The sequence below is a fragment of the Episyrphus balteatus genome, chromosome 1 (assembly GCF_945859705.1).
Source record: "Episyrphus balteatus chromosome 1, idEpiBalt1.1, whole genome shotgun sequence".
Classification (NCBI taxonomy): domain Eukaryota; kingdom Metazoa; phylum Arthropoda; class Insecta; order Diptera; family Syrphidae; genus Episyrphus; species Episyrphus balteatus.
In genome coordinates this window covers 143,661,693-143,685,705 of record NC_079134.1, presented here as the reverse complement: position 1 = coordinate 143,685,705, position 24,013 = coordinate 143,661,693, and the positions used below count along the sequence as shown (strand labels likewise).

Below are 24,013 nucleotides of genomic sequence, written 5' to 3'. Positions count from 1 at the left end.
TACATTACCTTTTTTTTTGCTAGGTAGAGAGAAAATAACCCCTGGATAACTTTACTTTAGGTATATTTGACTTTATTTCTGGTATTTTTAACTAACTTCTGGTACATTTAACTTTATTTTACTTTCAAAATTAAAAAATTAAAAGTAAAAGGTTGAAATTTCCGTAGAATTTTGTGAAGAAAATTTACTAATATTTAACTCTAGCCGTGTTTTATTGGTACTTAGTATTTTATTGAGTAAACATTTTATGCTATAAACAACAACAATTGATTACTTTTATTTATTTTTAAATAATCCTTATTGTTTAATTGTCAAAAATGTATAAGTTTAGAAAAAAATTTTCTCTGTAAGCCAACAAATACAAAACTTTTATTTAATCTTAGCAATTATTTCGTTCATTTACTTAAACACTGTTATAATTTAAAAAAATGTTTTAAATTTAGTATCGATCTATTTTTATATTTAAAAAGTTAGTTTCTAAAAGAAAACAAATGCTCCTTCTCCGTCAGTTTTTGAAGCTAAGTAATGCTTTTCTGTTGGATTAAAGATTACTTTATTCCAATAACTTCTGCATCATTTACTCATAATTCGTGATTTTTGAGTTATGACAGTATTCAAGTAAATGAGAGATTTCTTGTTGCAATATTTTACTGAGCTTAGGACTGAGCTACCAAAAAAAAAAAAACAGCTATGATTAAACGTAAAGTTATCCCTGGCATTGTTTTTTCTCCGTGAACGATATAGTCAAGCAAAAAAGAAACTTGGTATTTGAACAAATTTAAAAGAAAGTAGTTTCTCAACAGAGTTTCATAAGATACAGGGACGACTTCAGACTATACTTTAAGAAAAATTATACTTATTCACAATACGCGAACGGATCTGTTCTTGATACAATCCCAATCCCAATTAGATCGAATATGTTTGTAAGACATCTTGACAAAACGTGTTCTCCAAAAATTGTTAATAAGAAAAAATCCAATTTGTTTTTGTACAAATTTTCTTTAAAAAAAAATAAATTAATTTAACAATTCAATTTATATACAAAAGCAACTCAGATCAACATTAAAAAATGATAGAAAATAAAATTAGAAAAACAAATTAAAACAAAATAAAAAATGAAACTTAAAAACTAAAAAGAACACAAAAATATTACATTATTTTATTTTGTTTAACCCTTTTCAGCACATATGACCATCACCGCCATCACCTTCGCCAGTGTTGTTGCTGTCATAACTTACATTACTAGGATTACAATATGACCTAGGGCGTGGCTTATTGTTACGTTCGCTGCCATTGCTCATACGCGAATGACGATTATTACTGCCGTTATTAGTGTCGTTAGCGTATTGCATTTGTATTAGTTGCGATGGTGGATGCGGCATTTGCGGATTCTGATGATATCCGCCGGCGGCGGCGGCGGCATAACCAACACCACCCATCCCGCCGCTGCCATTTATCCCACCGCGACTCGACAATCGGTCATGCGATTTAGCTCGACTAATAGCAAAACCCGTGTCTGCATAACCGGGCGGTGTGTCACGAATTTGATCGCAGAAATTCGTCACGTGAGATCTGTCTTGACGGCGACGGGCCGCTATGCGGCTCGCGACCGGCGAACGCGGTACATACTGGTAAGGCATGGAGTATTTCTCCGTCACATCCGGCGACAAATCCGGATACGGATACTGACCGGACCGTTGAAACTGTCGTGGTATTTGCTGCACTGGTATATTTGGTGGCGTTGCATTGTTATACGCTCGATTTTCGAAAGCGTTACTCACAGGGGGACAGTTGAAAAATTGCGAATTGTCGCGAGTGAATTGTCCGACCGGTGGACCATCTTCCGGAATGGTATTATTGTTGTTATTGGTCGGACTATAGACGTGCGTTGTAGGCAGGAAGTTATTGTTGTCATTCGAAATAGAGCCAGGAGTTGGCGGGGCAACAAACAGAGCAGCCGGCACTGGCTTCTGAAACGGAACATATGTCATACCGTGCTTATCGGCCGAATTGAAAGTCTGCAGAGCAATAATGTCCTCAATGGACGCATCAAAATTGGCCGCTTTGACCAATTGTTCGGTTGACATTTGAGTGTATTTGATGTCAGGACGATTGCTGTTTATAAAACTGCTATAACTGCTGGAAGTTTTGCATTTCTTCCCGCCGCCGCTATTGTTCTTTGTTGCAGACTTGTCTCCTCTTTGGCTTAGATTATTTAGATTTAGATTGCGATCGAAGGACGCCGACATTGTCGATAGGACACTATTGTTGGGAGTCGGAGCGGTTCCGATGATATCGCTTGCGATATCTCGATTGAGCGAAGTATAGGAAGTCGAAGATTGCGTATTGATAGTTGTGGACGGTGGTTGTGGCGGTAATTGTGGCTGTTGCGATTGGGATGGATGGTGTTGATGTATTTGTTGCGCTTGCAGCTGATGCTGATGATGTGCATTGAATTTATTTTTTGCATTATTGTTGCTATTAGTAAACAATTGATCAGCTGTAGCTGTACTATCGTCATAATATTGATTATTAATTATTGTATGATTATGCAAGTTACTTAGGATACTATTACTATGCGATTTGTTGTTATTGCTATTATTATTGTGAAGATATTGTTTGTGTTTGTTAAATGATAGCATTGTTGCGCTAGCCGATGTCGGTATGCTAGTATAGCTCACGTACATTGGATGCACAACGGTATGTTGTGGACTTTTGGCGTCGCCATTCATGAAATCGACTGCAACAAGAAAAATGAAGGACATACAAAAAAAAAAAAATAACATTTTAGAATTTTGTCGTGATAGCGGAATTTTTTTTTAGTATTTTATTTGTAATTTTTGTATTTAAAATAACTTCATTTCTTAATTTTTTTTAAATATGCCAGTAAATAAAATGGTTTCTTGTTATTAAAATAAACAAAAATAAAAATTTATTTAACATTTAATAAACATATAAAATCAAACACTAACGTACTTCAAGGCATCAAATAGACAATATTAAAATTCACACAAATACAAAGTTTGCTGGAATTTCTATCACTGATTAAGCCCTCTTGCGGCGAACACCAACTGATATCAATTCAGCTTTTACGTGTAATTTTAAGCATGTGAAATCTTAAAAAACTGCAAAATAGAACTATGGGTGCAGAATAGGTAAGTTAGCTCTAAACTTCGGTAAGATGATATAAGCAAGAATTATTTTTAAAATTTAAGGAAGTTACTAGAAGTGTAAAAGCGCTACTATTGTAAAGTCTTATTAAGATATAGCAACGATCCTCCTTCTTTCTTTCTTAGCGTTCACACTAGCGGAAATATCTCCGGAGTACGCGTCATTGAAGTTAGTCAGAGTTTTGTGCATATACATTTCCTTTGAGGAATTCAATGTCAAGCTTTAATCTTTTCATATGACTATAAAGTCATTGTGCTTTGACGTCTTTGTTGAAGCAAGTTAAACAATTATATTCATTTCAAATCGAGCAAAAACCAAGTTTTCGCGAAAAAATCCAAAACCACATCCAAGACACAAGTTCTCCCAGAATATTTTGTTAATCTAAAGATTTACGTAAAACAAAAGTTTTCAGCTCTCGATGTGGGTGTATTAAAAATCGATTTGAGTGTACTAAGACTATTAGATGAGAATAATACAAGAAGAAGAAATAGCCAATTTGAAGCCATGTTTTGTGAGCAACAATTAAAAATGCCGTAAAACAATCACAATTGTGCATCAACTTCGGAGGTCGCTTTTGATCGATATAATTTCTTCTACTTAACGCTATGAGTTTTCATGAAAAAAAAGTTGTTTATTTTCATTCACAGGGCCTAATCTAGCTTTTCTGCCGCTCTGGACCAAAAGTTTTATTTTCCGCTCTTTAAAATCATACCTTAAAAGGCATACAAAAATTATTGCGACCGTATTCAGTGACGTGCGAAATTGATCAAATGTTTTGCCTTTTTTTGAAAAAGTTGTTTTAACTTTGTGTTGTCTACATAAGTGAAATCGAGTTTTTCCACACTAATTTTTTTTTAAAACGCTTCATTGTATAAATATGGACAGTTTCAAAATGGTGTTTGGACTTGACCAATTCTGCTAGTTAGTGAGTACCTAAGTTTTTTTCTTTTCAATATATTCAATTAGATTAAAGTACCAGTTTTAAGAATGTCTCAAGGAACTACATATGAATTGATAGTGAAGACAAATTTGAAAAATCGATCGTATTTCACCTTAATACAATTCTAAAGCTCATCACTGTTGAATTTGTGGTTTTCATCCTGCCCAAACAATTACTTCAAAATGTTCAACAGATTCGCAGCCAGATTGGAATCAGGATCTTGTGCTGACCACGAAATTTCTGATATCCGACGTAATGTTTGACAATTGATTCCCAAAACTGTGCTGTCAGGAAATTTGTAGTTTAAGGTCTTTGTTGGCAATTCGACGCTTGTGGCTTTGATTCACACTTATCGTAATGGCATAATATACATTAGTGCCGATGTTTTTCTTTTAACTTTTAAATAACTTTTTAAATTTTAATCTTTAGGACTCGAACAGTTTGTTAATGCCACTTCTAATTTTTTCAGCACTGGACAACTATATGTACGGGTGCGTATAAATTAAATTGATTAAAAATTTTTGGTTGGGCTTGGAAAATGATGTTATGATTTTAGCAAACTGCGTTAGAAAAAATAACAAGTTTCTATTGCGTTTTCGAACTATTACACAGAGAAAAATAGACCACATAAAATAGAACAAAAACAATAAGATTTCTCTATGGTTTTCAACCACGAAGGAAATCTTATTAAAACAATCGGGTTTTTACGAACTAAATATTTTAACTCTAGTCGCACACCTGAACCAGCGCACCTTAAAAATATTGGTTATAATTTTTGTTCTAGTGCCATAATAAAAAATAAATGAAATTTTTACTTAAATTTTAAGAAAATTTTCTCCATGAAAATAGTAAGAAATCTCTATGGAAAAACCGTGTTAATCGTTGATTTTTAATAACGTATTAAGGTTCCTTTAAAAAAAAGTTCAATAAGGCAATCTGTTAGTTTTTAGGTGGTCATATTTTTCTCTGTGTACTTTTAATGTTTGCATTAAAAAGCAATTTTACTTTCGATGAACACCCTAATAAAAGACTTGGAGAATCATTAAAATTAATTGATTTCACATTTTTATTAATTTTAATGCAGCAAGGAAAGCTTAAGAAGAAATTCACCATCAGGGTGTAATGCCTGTTAAAGTCTGAATGCAAGAAACAATTAAATTTCAAAAAAATTCTCGTGATGCAGAATTTTGTTGCTTATATAATACATTTCAGCAATGAAAAAAAATTCACATTTCAAGACCGATTTCTACACAGAAAATGGTGACTGGACGTTTGCTCACTCCAAAGACTTCCGAGGTATAACTTTTTTTCGAAAAAGCTTTACAACGGGTTACAGGTTTTTAATTGAAATTTAAGCATTCCTGCCCTAATATACTGATACCAGCAATTCATAGCATTCTGAATTATCAAATAGTCAATAGTTTTAGGATTTCATTTAAGTTTATCTTTCTTAAGCCAATGAATTGAATTTAAAAGACAAAGTAAGTCAAACAAAATTAAATACAAAAAACTATAGAAAACTCAAGGACCCTTGAAAAAGTTGGAAAACAACCAACGAAACGTGGGGAAATTTTTTTAAAAATGGACATTAGGTAAGGTCTATGCAATAACATGTTTAACTTATGATGGTGAAGTCTCATTTTATTAAGGACAGTAAATAAATAATATAATAATTTTTTAAATATTAAATTAAAATATTTATTCGCATTTTTAGATGTAAAAATAAAACATAATGTCCAAAATAACTTTTTGGTACTAAGTGTTTTATTTAATTCTGAATATTTGCATGAGCGAACTCAATTGAAGTAAATCGGAATAAAAAATGAAAGCCTCTGAAGTACGTAAGTTTGGTTAAAATTTAAATTTAATCTAAAATTTATAAATTAATAAGTAAAAGGAAATAATATTTTTTAGTTTGATTTTTGTATCCACTGGCATATGTAAATCTTGTCCTATTTTTCGCAGTTTTTTTTTCAAACTTATATAACTTTTCATTTTATAATAATATAATTAAAAAATACATTGTATTAATTAGGGGGACAATGACAAGCTAAATAAAAACAAACACATTGACACATCAAATTTAACAAAAAAAATATATAATAATTTATATAATAAAAATAACGAGTTTAATTTATATTTTGTAAAATAATCTTCATGATTTGTATGTACATAGTGATGATGATTAATTTATAAATAATTACAATTTTTATTTTTTTTAAATTTGTTTTTTAACTTTGTTATTACATTTCTTGTTTCTTTTTTTATGAATTTACAATAAAACATTTTTTTTATTTAAGTTTTTTTTTAGTTGTAATTTGAATAAATTAATCTGATGAACAAGGACTCTCAAGTCCTTGTGTTGTTAATGAGTGAGTGAAAACAAAAAAAATATATAATTAATGAGAAATATAAAAGTCCTCATCCGAAACATAAAAAATAAAAAAAAAAAAATCCTTTTACTATGCGGTACTACAATCTACTTCTACTCTATTACTATTCACCAAAAGAGAGAAATAGAAAAAGAGTTACACATGCAAGGGAAAAAAGGAAGGAACAGGATTTTTTGATACAGTAGACGACTATTGCCTGTGTAAAGGCATTTAGGATTTGGAACCCAAATCAAAGGATATACAGAGTGAATGTTCATATGTATACCAAAATGTATATTTTGCTGTCACTGTGTATCTTCATGTTGTGTATCTCGATTTGGTTATTCTTACAATATTTCTATTCAGTCAGAGGTGCACATTCAAATATTTGTGCCTGGTGTATTTAAGTAGGATATTATAAGCCTCTCAAGTACATAACATATGTTTGCTTGTGCTTGCTTTGCAATGTGAAAACTAGGTCAAGGATCATTTATCGAATAAAGTTTGCATGCAATCGTATAATGATACAAAAATAATAATGAAGAGGACGGGTTTGGAACGGAACGGGCCGACCGACGACTTTGGTTAGTCTGTTGATGGTTTGGTTTTGGTTGGGTTTTTATGGTTTGCAAGGTAACAACTTTTTGTATGAGAGGATTTTCTTTAACTGGTAATTGCTTGCAAATAAACAGTCAGAGGCATGCAATTGGAAAGCAATTTAAAATGAATACATTATGGGGACATTGAATTGAATAGAAAGACAATTTATGTTGTATTTGTGTTCGTGTCTATTTATTTTGTTTATAAAGATGTTTATTTTTTGTATATACCTAAATCGAGATACACAACAAGGACACTATTTTAAATATTATAAACAACTACTTTAAGGATAGGTATAACAACACAAAAAGGATATATAGGAAACAAATTAACAGTTAACAAAAAGAATAAAATAAAATAAAACTTTTAAACTTACATCGATCGTCTTCATCTAGGAATATGTAACTTATCATAATAGAGCCAATAATGGCAAGTGTCTAGAAAAAAAAAGAAATATAAATGAATAAGAGATATTAAAAATGAGTAAGTCAAAACTTACCGCTAAAAAGCATTGTACACCCGAATGAACTACTTCAATTAAATGATATTCTAAAAGGCAATCATCAACATGTTCTGGCCGTATGGGACGGTAAGGATCGTCGGAGGTTATATTTGTTGGATAAGTTGGCTTACAACCATATCCATTTACTTCAAACCATGAGACGCTACCGGTTCCGAGGTTTAATATATCGCTGTCCTGAAAAAAAATAATTAAATATTTTATTATTTAATTTGTCTTGGTCAAGGGAAAACAAAAATAACTTACTCTGTCCAATTCTCCAACATTCAAATAGAAACATATTAGGAACGAATTCCATCCGATCCATATAATACTCCATATTAAATACTAAAGAGGAAGATAAGATAAATGTTAAAAAATTAATTTGAAAAAAATTAGTTGAGGAAACGGTATGTCGTAAATAGAAATATTTTTACTATACAAGAAGTTATATATGATTTTTGGAACTGAAAATCCAGATATGAAAAAAACTGTACAGATTTAGGCTAGGCGCACACATGCGATTTCGATCGCGCGACTGTTCATTAGACGAATTATGAGGAACTCTTTCTTGTGCAACAAATTCGAGAATAGGTACCTATCTCTTTTAATTTCGAAAAAAATTGTGAAAAGGGTCATTGTTAGAAGTTTAATGACAAAGGATTTTGCCGTATGGAAAAATGTTACCCGTATTTGTATAAGCCAGAGGTATTCTGATACCATATAATCAGACTAAAATCATAACCGTCAGCACTACTACATTGACTGAAAAGTATGACATGTTGATCAACAGAAAATGGTTCAAAATAGTCAACAGGTTCATTATTTTTCATAGAAAAAAAATTACATACTAACAAAAAAGTTCCACATACACCCCAGTGTCCGTGCTGTTGCAAAAGTGTTTTCCGGTCTTTTAAAAGATATTATTATACGTAAAGAAATCATGTCTCCGATATTTTGTTTTTAAAAGCTTCAGCTTCTAGAAAAGAGATACATTTTAAAATAGAACTTTTTGAAAATTTTGGCGATGATTTGTTACATATTTAGCGATAATTTTAGGATTTCGCTTAGATAATGTATGTACCTAATAGCCGTTTTTTTTTTTAAATAATTTTTTATACATATACCTATAAAAATTTTCTAACATTTTTCAAAAACAAATTTTTATTAGCTAAGAAAGGAACATATATAAATAAAGTTTTGGCCAGTTAAAACGCTTCAAATGTGGATGAGCGAAAAAAACTCTTTTTAATTTTTTTTTGATAGACAGTAAACAAGATTAAAATTTTTGGATTCCGCAGTGTCTGCTAAAATGCAGGACATGAATACAGAATCAATTTTTCAAGTAAAATTTCAAATGACAGATATTATGCATCGGTTGCTAGTTAAACTCAATCAGACTAAAGTCAAAAAGAAATAAAATGCACGACTGGGTCGCACGAACTTGCTCTTAGAGTTCAAGTTGATTAAATTTTTAAGACTTTTTATATAGAAACTTGGGAAATGTTGGTATATAAAAAACAAAAAAAATAAAATTAATTTTTCAAAAAAATAAAACAATATCTGAAATCAAATCGCCCCACAAAACAAGTATGCAGTTTTATTTGATATATAAAGGTGCATTTTTAGAAAAAAAAATTTCAAAATCGTTAGAGCCGTTTTTTAAAAAACTATTTTTTTATAAATAATTTTTTGAAAAAAAAGTTTAAAAATAAAATTGGTATGCCATTTTGTAGAAATCACTAATCAACATCTAAAAACAAAATTTCAAAAAAATTCAATGTCCCGTTTTCAAAAAATTGATTTTTCAAAAAAAAATTTTCAAAATTTTTTTAAAAATCCAAAAATTATTTTTTTCAAAATTTTATTTTTTGCTTATGTTTAAATTATATAAATGCTTTTGTATAAAAAATTTCGTTGAAATACAATAAGTAGTTTTGCAGAAAATTCGATTTGAAAAAAGCGGTCCTATGGCAGGTACCGTTAATAATGATTTTCAAAAAAAAATTTTTTCTTCGAAAGATAGACCTTGTTAAAAAACTAACACTTGAATTTTTTTAACAAAATCGTTGGAGCCGTTTTTGTGAAATTAAACTTTTCCGAAATTTTTGTATGACAGGCACCGTTATTTTTGGTCCAAAAAAATTAATTCCAAAGAGGAGAGCCTCCAAAAACTGCTACATAGCAAGTTTGGAGTCAATCGGTCCATCCGTTTAGGCTCTAGTTCCTTATACAGACAGACAGACAGACTGACAGACTGACAGACTGACAGACTGACAGACTGACAGACTGACAGACTGACAGACTGACAGACTGACAGACTGACAGACTGACAGACTGACAGACTGACAGACTGACAGACTGACAGACTGACAGACTGACAGACTGACAGACTGACAGACTGACAGACTGACAGACTGACAGACTGACAGACTGACAGACTGACAGACTGACAGACTGACAGACTGACAGACTGACAGACTGACAGACTGACAGACTGACAGACAGACGGACAGACGGACTTCCGGGACCCACTTTTTTGGCATTGTCTATCATCGTAATGTCATGGAAAAATGTTATCTCAACTTTTTTTTTTGAACGAATGCATAACTTGATATATAGTACCTATATCGCAAGTAAAAATCAGTTTTGAAAAAGTAGGTACACAGCAAATTTTGGGTTTTAATGATACATAAAAATTATTTTTGGAAACGTCTTTAAGAAGTTAAAGTGCAATATCTCTGCAAATAATTATCAAGTTAATATGACACCAACAAAACGATTGGCACTATGAAAAACTGATTTTGAAATTTGTATGAATTTTCAGCCTGCAATATTCACTCGAAATATCAGCTTTTGAGTTGAAAAAAAAAAAAAAAAAACTATAAAACCGCCTGATTATGTTCATGTTTGAATGGACTGATTTCCAAGCGTGTAACATTTTTGTGTTGAAAAATTACATTTTCAGATGGACTCAATCCAATCCCCCGAACCTGAACAGAAGATCGATCTACAAAAAGGTAAAGCAACCCTATATACTATACATATGTAGTAAGCAGATATTGAGTTCTTTGCTGCGGTTACAAAAAAAAGTCAGCACACTCTGAAAACATTTTGAAAACGCCTTGGCCAGAAACTTGTAGTTTGGTTACATAAGACAAAAATACATAAAATATTTGATTATCAATTTGAATACAAAGTTGCTACAATTGAAGCTCATATGAACTCCCACTCAGTGAGAATTAAGACCCTCAGTGGACTTAGTTCCCGGGGATTTATTTCCTTGCACCAATTTTGTAACCTTAAAAAAAAAAAATTTTTGACGGTGCTTTTTGTTCGATAGAAAATTAGTGTCTCCTCTGGAAGTTATTTTACAGGTAACAAAATATGAAACAATTCTATGAAATTAAAACTTAATGACCCTGAACAGTTTTGGAAGATCACTTAGTACTTGGGAATCAACGCATCGAAAAACATAACCCTAGGAACTATAGGTGGGTGTATTGTAAACAGAACTATTTTTCTATGTGCCAATGTTATTAATTGCACACTAGTTTTTACAATGCAGTAGAATCTGACATTATAGTCTACCACATATTTCAGTTCACAATACATTTATTGGTGTACTATCTTTATTACTATCTTCGATACAAAATTGCAGTCGATAACAACACGGAAGAAAAAACACGTGGCTGTTTAATGATTGTTATCAATACAAAATCGGGGTATAGAATCATTTTTATAAATCCTGAGTAATGGAAGCTATTGCTTCTGATAAATTGTATAGGAGTCATTTTATGAACCACAAAGAAGACGCATATTTTTATTTCAAATAAATTTTCTTGCAAACTCAAAATCGATTAATTTAAGTTATTAGTCCTTAGAGGAAAATTACTTCAAGGCTTGAAAATCATCAAAATGTTTAACCCGCATATAAAAGGGAGTTATGACGAATTAAATGTACGAGTTTGTAAATATTTGGATAATGCCCATCCAATATTACCAACAGAGTCAATTTATATTGATATAATATGCACTTACATCTATAACCTAATTATTATAAGTAAAACCCAGAACCGATATATCAAATTTCAAAATTGTTTATCATTAAAATCCATATAACAACTATTAGATTTCAAATATAGTGTATGTTAATAACAGTCCCCTCTGTCCAAACAATGTTGGCCTCAATTTTGTGTTAACAAACTAAAAAGCGTCTCTCTCCTCTTCATATTAAGGCACGGCACAACCAAGTAGATAGAGTAGAAGATTATACCTATACACATAATAATACTGTTTATCCCTTGTCAAATCCAATTGGAACCCATTTCTGATGATGATAGGAGAGAGCTTGGAATTGAATGCTATTAACAAAAATTATCTATGCATTCCCTGTTATCGATTTCTGATTAGATTAAGATTTTTTTTTTGTCTGTGTGTGTTTGTTTGAAAGTGCGATTAAAATATTCAACACTTCCAATTCGATTACATTCAATCGATCGATTATTACAGATATAATGCTATATGGTGGTACCACACAAAATTGGTTAAATAAGGGCCGTATTTTTTTTGGGGAAGTAAAATTAAGGTTATATTTGTTATACAATTGTAGGTTACTTCAATGTACGATAAATAGAATATGGGTAGGAAAATGTGTTGGGTCATTCATATTGGATTTTTCTTGTGTGCAATAAAAAATAAAATTTATTTGACTATGGTTATTGGCGAGAGACTTACTGTAATTATATATTTCACTCGAAAATGATATGCTCCATAAAAACCAAATATTACAAATATTATGTGCAGGAAATTAGCAAAAATGGGTGCCCACATGTATCCGAGGAAGTCGAACACTTGGCGCTCGATTATGGTTATCTGGAAAGAAAGTAAAAAAAAAAACAAGTCAGTTATTGTGATTTAAACAAGTAATGAATTTGGGCTCAAACAATTAAATTGGTTTTAATGTTTTTAGGAATGTATCTATATTTAACGCCCTTAACTTCTGTCAGAGCATAATATGCTTAAATTTGAAAAGTTATTTACAAGCATTTGCTCTCTATTACAAATAAAAAAAAAAAAATATTTATTGCAAATAAAAAAAAAATCAATTGAAAAAAAAATATTTATTGCAACTGAAAAATATTTGCATTAAAAAAAATATTTATTGCAAGTAAAAATATTTTGCATTCAACAAAATTTTGATTGCAAATAAAAATATTTTCCATCGAAAAAAAATTTTGTTGCAAATATGTAAAAAATTCAGTGCAAAGTGTGTGCATTAAATATTTTTCAAAAATATTTTTTGAATTTCCTACAATTTTAAATAATTGACTATACATTAGGTTCAATTTTATAGTTGAAATAGCTAATATATGGTCAAATACTCAAAATTGGAAGAAATTCGACAAATATTAGAAAAAAAAAATATATTTAATGCACACATTTTGCATTGAATTTTTTTTTCAATGCAGAACATTTTTTTTTTAATGCAAATATTTTTCAGTTGCAATAAATATTTTTTTTTATGCAAATTTTTTTTGTTTGCAATTAATATTTTTTTTTTTATTTCAGATGCATTTTTTATTAATTGACATTTTAATAACCCTGGTTACAAGTTACAATTTTCCTTTACAAATTTTTATCAAGAGAAGTCACTGACATCATTTTTAAACTATTATTTGTGAACTTTTTGAAACAAAAAGTACCAAGATTGTAAAATAAACAGAATTCATTCATAAATTAATAAAATACATGAACACTTGTCAACTTATTTGTTAATACTCATTAGTTCATATTCATTCATTATGAGTAAGTGCACGTTTTCTGTACCTATATATAAATTAAAACACACATGGTTATTAAAAATGAGCTATTAAACAAAAAACAAAATAATGGCTCATGTTTTCTTTTTTATTTAAACATACGTCAACAATTAAATATCTATTACTCAATTAATAGGAAATGAAATTGAATAGTAGGTCGACGACGTGATAAACGGAACTATATTTATTTCAATTTACCACATGTGATTCACTATTCGAATTGAAAACGTAAACAATTTTTAATGTAACTTCAGACATTTATCTTCAATACACAATGTCTGCTGTTATTATTGTACATTTACTGCAATCATATATTATTATTTTTGTATACCTACCTACTCTATAAATAAAATAATGTAATTATAATTAAAAACTAGTAAATTTGTCAATTAACAATAAATAAATAGCTTCTTGGTCAACTGTGAAAACATAGTCCGAGATGCATTTTTGCAATAGATTCAAGGTATTTTATGTAAAGTGAGAATGGTTATTTGTAGAGAATTTTTGTATCTTTTAATTGAAAAATAAAATGCACGACTGGGGTCGCACGTACTTGCTCTTATGCTTAAAGTTACTCTAATGTTAAAGCTTTTTATTCAAGAAAATTTAAAATTTGATATTTTCAAGAAATTAAAAAAAAAATCTGTTTTTATAGTTAATTAAATATCGTTTTAAATGATCTTTCACAAAAAACCAAGTATGCCAGTTTACTTCTTATATAAAAAGGAATTTTTAGAAAATTTTTTTCGAAAATCGTTAGAGCCGTTTTTTAAAAAAAAATATTTTTTACATATAAAATTTTTCTAATATTTTTCAAAAAAAAAGTTGGTATGCCAACTACGCATAAAAACAAAATTTCAAAATTTTTCATAAACCCATTTTCAAAAAATTGATTTTTCAAAAAAAAATTTTGAAATATTTTTTAAAAATCCAAAAATGAGTATTTTGAAAACTTTCTAAAATTTTAATATCAACTTTACCTAAACGCTTTTGTATAAAAATTTTCGTTGAAATCGGGATGGTCTTGAAAGAGGTATTCATAAATCAAAAAAACCGTTCTATGACAGGTACCGTTTATAAAGGTAAAAAAAATATTTTTTTTATTTCGAAAGTTGGATCTTATGTGTAATACTACACTCAAAAATTTTAATCAAAATCGTTAGAGTCGTTTTTGAAAAAAATTAACTTTTCTATTTCCGTTATATGACAGGTACCGTTAGTTTTGTCCTAAAAAAAAAATTTGAATTTGTCCTCTAGGTAATCACCCAAAACTGTTAACTACCAAGTTTGAACAAAATCACTCCAATAGTTTAGGCTGTAGCTCGAGGTACATACAGACAGACAGACAGACGGACAGACAGACAGAATTGCCGGACCCACTTTTTTGGCATTCTCCATCATCGTAATGTCATGTAAAATTGTTATCTCGAGTTCGATTTTTTTTACGAATCCTAAACTTGCCCTATAGTACCTATATCGCAAGTAAAAATGTCATTTAAAAGCAAAAAAATAAATGCCACTATATTCCCATTTTTGACTAATAAGATATTGATATTTTTAAAATAAGACCTGTTTTTTTGTCGAATGTTTAATAAAACACAAATGATATAAATCGCTTTTATAAAGCTATAGCTACATGAAAACTTCACGCTTTTAAAACTTTGAAGACAACTTGTAACTTATCGTTCGTATGGAAAAAAGTGTCAAGAAAATATTTAGGTAGTTACGTAGGTTACAATAATAACTTTAAACTGGAATCTGGACTTTGGCAATAATTACTTATGATTCCTTCACACAAATAAAAAACATCCTTTCACCCATAATATTCTTGGTTTCGATGACAAATTGAACGTTTATACTAATTTTCTTAGACGTTTCACTTGAATCATTGGCATTTTGGGACTTATTACAGAATTTACTCCCTTTTTGAAAAAAAAAATTACCATTTGACCAAAAAAAAAAGTCTTTTTATTCTTTGTTTCTATATCCCAAATGTATCTTAAGTTATTATTAAAAAATTTCAATAAAAAGATCCTTTCACCAAGTATTTTTAAAACTTTATGGATTCTTGTTCCTGCTTCATTTAAAATCACCATCCCGAATTTCATCAGTTTTGAGTGTTATTCACATGGATTTGGCAGTGAAAAAAAAACGAGAATCTTCGCGTTAAATCCGCAATAAATTTTTTCATCAACTACTTTATATTTTTTTGAATTAATTGATTTTTTGTACTAATTTATCAGTCATTTATAATTTATCCCATTATAAGGGGTCAAAGCTCAAAGGTCACAACATTTGTTTACCTTAAAAACGGTAGTTTTTGAAAAATTAATTTTCAAAATCACAATTTTGAAAAAAAAAAATTGGAAAAAAATAATTTCAAACCAATTTTTTTCAAAATTTTATGAAATTAAGTACTTATTTAGTTTTTAAAATAAGGTGCTCTGAGATGTTTTTAAACAAAATCAGAAAACCGGATCCAAAAATATCTTGTCATTTTCGAGAAATTAACAAAAAATCAAAACTACTTTTTTTCTAAAAAAACCTCTTAGTTTTCTGATTTTACGTGGCTGGACTTGTTGATAAATTAATTTATGAAACATTAACCATTCGTCAATTATTTTTTAAACATTCAGACTTAAATAAAGATACAGTAAAGTGACACAGTATTGGATTTACCCTGAATTGATAAACTTTTTTCATTGATAACACCTGAAAACTTACCTAAGAATTTTTCTTACTAGTCTGGGGTGCTCGCCGCCCATGGATTCTAGCTGTAAGGACATTTAGGCAATAAAATAACAATTTTTTTTACGAAAATTGAATAACAAATAATAATTTACTTGATAAATGATAAATCGATGAAAAGAAATGGCAAATACGAAGGAAAAGAACTTAAATGTTATCGAGGAAAAAATGATTCTCTTAAAAACTTTAAAAATCAAAGAATATGATTTAAAAAGTTCTTTTTTTGTATTATGAACTACTTGAATAAATATTATTCTATTGTTTTTCATTAAAATAAAACAATTTTATTGCCTTAAGGCTCTTACAGCTAGAATCCATGGGCGGCGAGCACCCCAGACATAGTAAGAGAAATTCTCATGTAAATAATCAAATTTTAACATATAATGAAAACTTAGTAAAACGGCCCAGATTTTTTTTTATAGAAGAAATAATAAATTGCATGAATTTAATCATTTTCAGGAAAACAAATAATTGCACTGGCTAACAATTTTCAACTTTTTTTTAAAAATGTTTTAGAAAATTTCAAAACAAACTTAATGTATTTCAGTTTTTACTAGAGATGCCGCGAACATTGGTTTGGCCGAATACCGAATACCGAATATTCGGCCACGCTCCTCGGCCGAATACCGAATATTCGGCCGCCGAATATTCGGCCAAGGACACTCAGAAAAAAACGTTGGTAGTTTCAAAAATTTTATAATTTGTTTCAAGAATAGATGTAGCTTAAAAAATTCCCAACAACATCGTATTGTAACGATGAATAACTGAACTACTTTTAAGATAAATGTCTGAACACACTACCTAGTACTACAAAGGTAGACATCTAAAATCGAATTATATATGAGGACTGTTCGCCATGATCGAACGGCGGACCCATACAGGTGGTGGTCAACACACTACAAAATTTCATATTTTGACAACATTTGAGGAGCTGATTTCCAGCTATCGGAAAAAAAATTGGAAAATGAGATATGCATGCCATTTTTTAGGTCTTTTCAACGCGCGTCTGATTCAATCAAAAATAATTTTCTTAACAGCACACAGAGATAGTTATTCAATGTCAAAAAACCACTTTATTTCCAAAACAGCCTATTGAACACCAAATATTTTTTCCAAAATGGCCTACGCAAAATGTTCTTTCCAAAAAGGCCTCTTCAGTAAAAAAAAATATCAATTTGACGTATGATAAAATGCCTCATTACGATGATGGAGGAGTTACAAAAGTAGTTTTCGTCATCACTTAGTTCCGTTCGTCCATCTGTACAGCGTGCTAGGACCTAAACGGTCTAACGATTTTAATTAAATTTTGTGTACTTAAGGGTTTTAGTAATTAATATTAAGAATCTGTGTTTTTAGTTTTTCTCAAAAATTTGGATAATGCTTGTGGTTTTTTGCGAAAATTGACTTATTTTTTAGCTTATTTCGTACCAATTTTTTTCAAAATTTACAGACTGTTATTTCTTATCATTTAAAAAAATGAAATATAGAGCTATTCAAATAACCAAAATAAACACTCCAAATTACAAGAGCAAGTACGTGCGATCCAGAAACGCATTTTAATTCAATTTAATTTATAAAAATGTATTTTTGTTTCTTGTTATAAACTAAAATACTGATATTGATAAAGGTTTATTTACAAAATTTTTTTTAAAAAATCGTGATTTTACCTTCAAAAAAAGATTTTTTTAATAGTTTTACTTCCAAAAGAAGACATAACGCAATTATACTCGTACTTTCAGAAGCAGATATACCTACTTTTTAATAAGGAATTTTCAATATAAAGACTTGAGATATATTTATTTTGAAAACTTTAATTTTATTAAAATTTCGTAAAGAATAAATTTGTAGAAGATTATTTTGCTCTATATCTTCTGTATTACGAAGTAAAGGTTTTTGGCATTTTACTCAAAACTACCTTCAGGTCAGATAGCTGGTTTCAGAAATCACCTCCTCATTTGCTAAAGTCTACCTTTCTTCTCCTGGGACACGTGTTTACAGTAAAAGACTATTTTTCGAAGCAGGAATAGTCTACGAAGATAAACGTAATCGTTTACTACCAACAAATGCGAAACAAATAGTTTTCACAACACCACAACTTGCCTTTAGTAGATTTTAAGTGCTAAAATTAAAATTTTTTAATAAAACACACATTTTGGTATAATAATTTATGTCGAATACCAGAAAAATAGGCCGAATACCGAATAGTGGCCGAATGTTCGCGGCATCTCTAGTTTTTACCATTACCAAGAGCTATATTTTTTTATATATATTTATTTTTCACATTGCGGGGATGGGTTCTTACTTTTTTATGGTTTGCTTGTTTAAGTATTTATAAAAATTTTTTAGAAAAAAATGTATCATACTGAATATATTTAGGTTCACTTAACTTTAAAATCACATTGGTTTTCTCCAGCAGAAAGGTACTGTGTCAATATAAACGATTTTTCATTTTATATAAGAAGTTCTTATTTTTAAGCTATATGGGGACGATAAAACGGTATAAAAGGATACTTAACTTTTTTCTAAAGTGACATAAACAAAAATTTGTTTGACATTGTTGTAAAAAAAAACAAGTTATATACAAAACTTGTCCCACAATTGCTTTCAGGACTAAATATTTAGCAGAAACTTAAGATTATAGGCCAAAAGGTTACGGTCGTAAGTCCGAAAAATCATGGTTTTGATATTCGAGACATTGACTATCGTATGATTAGGGTGGTACAAACTGCTGGGTCACCTTAACAGGTTATTCCTTGAATCCATATTTAACTTGCTTAGAATATAATTTTTTTTAAATAATTATAACGATTTTTCACAGACTATGAAGGTGATGTTGTAGTCGATTGCCAGAATCTACCCATCTCTAGCCGACTATGTTTATATTCTTAATAAATTGTTGTTATGAAATTGCTCGACACACATTTCGCTTCTCTTCCTCATCTTTTTCGGGCCAGAAGAAGGCATTTCAGTTTTATATGAACATCAATTTTGTGCAATCATCAATTATTTCAAGAGATAACAATAATTTTAAGACCAAAATTGTTCTAAAATACGAGTTGGTTATGTTTGTTGCTGTTGTTGTTGTAATTCTAGTTTTTCTTTTTTGTTGAAGTGCAACTGAAGTAGAAAATTTATACGCGCGCCGCGCGCGTGCGATCAAAAACAAGAGATCTATGTCAATTCGATTGCTCTAATTTTTTGAGAGAGTTTAAAGATCTTTTTTATTTTTTTTTTTAAGTAAACGTTGGCGTTTGTCAGATCTAACCATTGACCTAGAGTGGAATTATTTTTCATTAAAAAATACAGCTCACTTGACTTAGTTGATTTTGCGTAAAAAAAATACAGGCGCTATACATGATGAAATAGTCTATAAGTGCAAAATTTATTTAAAACGTGCAAATTGAGGTCATCATCGCACTACTTGTTGGCTTTTCTGATGCAGAAAACAAATATTAAGATACACGCATTCAAGTGCTGACTTTTGAATTCAAAATTCAAAACAATGATATCTCAAGGCACACAACGCTTATGCCAAGCAGAACAAATTGCCAGGAAATATTCGAGATTTTTGTATGTTGATGTTGCTTTTAATTGATATGCACGACGCTGCACGGTGGCGATACGATGGCGGTAAGAGTTTCTGCAGTCTTAATGATATTTAGTACTGTCCATGGCCAGATGTTTCTAATTGAACACAAAGACGACGTTTTGAGAGACGAAGGGAATCTCTCTCGAATCTCAGGATCTTGTTCGGGATATTAATAAAAATTATGTGTGCATAATCTGTATAGTCTCACGTATGCATGTTGGACGCAAATCAGGGAAATGTTTTCGTAATAATAAAAATTCTGACTTATTGTTGACTGTTGAGTGATTTTTATCGCTTCAAAGTATGATGATTGAGAAATAAGACTTTTTTACTTGCGATATAGGTACTATAGGGCAAGTTTAGGATTCGAAAAAAAAAATCGAACTCGAGATAACAATTTTACATGACATTAGGATGATAGAGAATGCCAAAAAAGTGGATCCGGCAATTCTGTCTGTCTGTCCGTCTGTATGCACCTCGAGCTAGAGCCTAAACTACTAGAGCAATTCTCTTCAAACTTGGTAGTTAACAGTCTTGGGCGATTCTCTAGAGGGGAAATTGACATTTTTTTTTAAGGACCAAAACTAACGGTATCTGTCATATAACGGAAATAGAAAAGCTAATTTTTTTCGAAAATGGCTCTAACGATTTTGTTTAAAATTTTTGTTTATTGTATTACATTATAAGAGCCAACTTTCGAAATAAAAAAAATATTTCTTGTACCGTTATTAACGCTACCTGCCATAGAACGGTTTTTTTGGTGTTTAAATATCTCGTACAAAACTAACCTGATTTAAACCAAAATTTTTACACAAAAGCTTTTAAGTAAAGGTAATATTAAAATTTTAGAAAATTTTCAAAAAATACATTTTTGGATTTTTAAAAAATATTTCAAGATTTTTTTTTTTTGAAAAATCAATTTTTTTAAAACGGGTTTGTGAAAAATTTTGAAATTAAGTTTTCATGTGTAAATTAATTATTTCTTCAAAATGGCATACCAACTTTTTTTTTTTTAAATGTTAGAAAATTGTTAAATATAAAAAATTATTTTTTTAAAAAACCGCGCTAACGATTTTCAAATTTTTTTTTTCTAAAAATACATTTTTATACAAGAAATAAAATGGCATACTTGGTTTTTCGTAAAACGGTGTTTAATTAATTACCTATAAAAACAGATTTTATTACTTGCTCTATAGGGCAAGTATTGGTTTCGTGCAGAAAAAAAAAATCATGTGTGCAATTCACACGTGGTAGAAGTGAAACCTTAAAAAATCACTTTTCTTGCAAAAAAAAAAAAAATTTAAAAGATCTACTTATTTTTATTCTATCACCTTCAAATCCATGTTTTTTTATATGACAACCTATATAAATTTTATATTATCTGAAAGCTTATTGTATAACCTCAAAATATATACATATATCGATCAGGTCTATGAGACATCTACAAAAAGAGCTAGAATTTTTTAAACTCGATGAAATTTCATCCAAAAAGCAAAAAAAAACATTTATTTTTATGTTCTCATGCTATTAAATCAATTTTTTTGTTTGACAACCTATACAAAATTGTACACCATGTGAAAGCTTATTGTTTCACTTTGTATAATGATGTATAAATCTTATTTCAAAGATGTCTACAAGAGAAGTTAGAATTTTTTAAAGTCAACCATGTCGAATTTCCAGACTGAGATTACGGTACTCCCTACACTGGTAGCTGGTCATCGCCAACAGATCTCCACAGGTGTTTTGAGGTATTTTTAATTTTTTTTTTTCAATTTAAGATTGTGTAACTTGTAGAGCTTGTAACGTTATGTGTGATATATCAAATAAAAGGTTATGTTATCAGCATGCGTATTAAAGTTAAATCAAATTTGTAAGTGCACTAGATCAAAAGATATAACGTGTGTTGGAAAAGAACATCTTTTTACCGTTATCTCCGAATTTTGAATATGAAATTAATTGAAGTTTTGTACAATTATAATTTATTTAATTACCTATCTACAGTACAAATTTCATTCATCTATCTATTAAAACAAAAAACTTATAACAAGTTGAAGTCGTGTCGCGTTTTCGTTTCATCTTGTTTCAAATCACTACGATACTAAAGAAGTTTTCACTTCAAAAAAATTCGAGGTTTTAATCAAAACCAACATTACGATGATGGAGAAGATCAAAAAAGTGGTTTTCGTCATGCCGTCCGTCGCACATAGGGGTATTCACCAATTTTACGCGGACAAAATTATTTTTCCGGTTTATCTTCATCAACAAGGTAAAAGCTTGTATTGAGTACTGGAATAAAGTGTTTTAAGTGTTGATTTCGATGAAAACATTTTTCTTCTTAAACCACTTTTTGATCAAACAAAAAAGTGTCAAGAATGGATCCCTATGGTTTGTTAAAACGCTTATAAATGCAGTTCTATTAATGGTATCGCCAAGATAAAGGTCTTAAAATTTTGGAAAAATCATAAGGATTCAGGTTCTGTAATTCAAGAAGTTGAATCTTTAAAAAAACTTAAAATATGGATGCTGAATGCAAGGTAACTATTTTTCAAAACCTAAAACCTTTAAGAAGGGCAAATGGGTCGAAGTTGCACTTAGTTGCACTTAGTTGCACTTATTTTTTCAAGATTCAATTAGATAAGAGTTTAACCTTTAGAAAACATTAAATTTTATCACACAATTATGTGAAATTGTGTAACTTATCTCCTTACCAACACAGAAATTTACTTTTTTTACGATTAATTTATATTAAGATTCAACATATCACTTTTTTATTTATTAAGTAATACAACATTTAGATACAACATCTAGTAGACAGTTTCGTATCTCCTTATCAATATTCCATAAAAACTTCTTTCTAAATCCACTTAAAAAAAAAGTACTTACTTAAGCACAGTCGCTAAATTACAAAAAAAAATTAATTTTATCTTTGGGCTGAAAACTTTGAACTTTAGACCGCTGCTGTTAGTCACCTGAATCAATAATCAATTTTTAAACTATAAGAAAACGCTAAGCAAGTTATCTACTTTTAGTAGGATGTTGATTTTGTACGTTTGGATCACTTTAAAATTTCGCGTTTTGTCCGCCTAAATTGACTAAATACCCCTATGTGCGTCGGTCTGTGCGTCTGTGCGTCCATCTGTACATCGAGCTAGGGCCTAAACGGGTGGATGGATTTGCTTGAAACTTGGTACAGATGATTTTTGCGTAATTTCCTAGGTCCGTTTTTTTTATTTTTTTAATATCTTTTTTTTAACGCATACCTCCCATATACCGTTTTCGAGGTATTGCACTTTTCTCGAAAACGGCTCTAACGATTTCGATAAAATTTTATACGTAATGGTCTTATAGATCCTAACAAAACTGCGTTTTTAGTTTTTCTAAAAAAATTCGGAGAACGGAAATATGGCGTTGCCATTTTGCAAAAATTGACATATTTTTTAGGTTCATATATTCAATCGAAGCATAAGCTAATTTTATTCAAAATTAACAGACAACTAATTCTTTTCATTTTGAAATGTAAAATAAAATTTTTTTTAAAGTTTTAAACAATTGAAAAATTTAATTTTCTTAACATTCGATTTAAAAAAAATTTTTTTTCGAAACTTAACAAAATCTTAAATTTACAATAGATATTTAAGATAAAGACACTTTGAACTACAAGAGCAAGTACATACGTGCGACCCAGTCGTGCATTTTATTTTTTATTTACTTTTTAATTTCTTGAAAATATCAAATTTTAAACTTTCCCTAATTTTCTTGAATTAAAAGCTTTAACATTAGAGTTACTTTAAGCATAAGAGCAAGTACGTGCGAACCCAGTCGTGCATTTTATTATGTTTGTTTTACTGTCATATTTGTGCGGTTATTCAAAGATAATGTTGATATTTAAAATCCAGAGCAAATACAATCAAGTAAAATCACGAAAAAAAATGTTAGGTATGTATCAAAATTTTATGATTTTTATAACCCCATTCAAAAAATAGTTTCGCTTTATTCTGCCACTAAGGTTTGCATTACCGATGATTTCGTGTTATAAAATTCTTCATAGCTTCGATTTTTTCATTCGACAGCTTTCTCATTTTCCATGTTTGAATCACATTTTGTTTGAATCACGGATTTTCTCGATAAAATGAGGGTCTTTGATGAAATGAATCGCTTTGATGAAATCAGGAATGAGTTCGATATAATCACCGATCGATTCGCTGAAATCACGGATCACTTCGGTAAAGTAGCGGGTTTTACTTGAAAAATCAGAAGTAACTTAGGTAAAAT

At 29.8% G+C, this 24,013-nt stretch overlaps 1 protein-coding gene across 2 annotated transcripts in view; it reads right to left on the bottom strand.

Annotated features, from left to right (window-relative positions):
- The window catches only part of LOC129907433 (sodium/potassium-transporting ATPase subunit beta-1-interacting protein), a 113,981-nt gene that overhangs the window by 6,896 nt on the left and 83,072 nt on the right, over nucleotides 1-24,013 (bottom strand). The window contains exons 2-6 of one of the 2 annotated variants that reach the window (XM_055983647.1): nucleotides 12,320-12,457; nucleotides 7,850-7,930; nucleotides 7,583-7,780; nucleotides 7,460-7,520; nucleotides 980-2,740 (exon numbers count right to left, since the gene is read on the bottom strand). In XM_055983647.1, the coding sequence (XP_055839622.1) occupies nucleotides 1,179-2,740; nucleotides 7,460-7,520; nucleotides 7,583-7,780; nucleotides 7,850-7,930; nucleotides 12,320-12,457 (2,040 nt within the window). In that variant the 3' untranslated portion in view covers nucleotides 980-1,178. Of the gene's footprint in view, nucleotides 1-979; nucleotides 2,741-7,459; nucleotides 7,521-7,582; nucleotides 7,781-7,849; nucleotides 7,931-12,319; nucleotides 12,458-24,013 lie in introns of those variants that run through there. The other variant, XM_055983648.1, reaches the window with a different exon arrangement.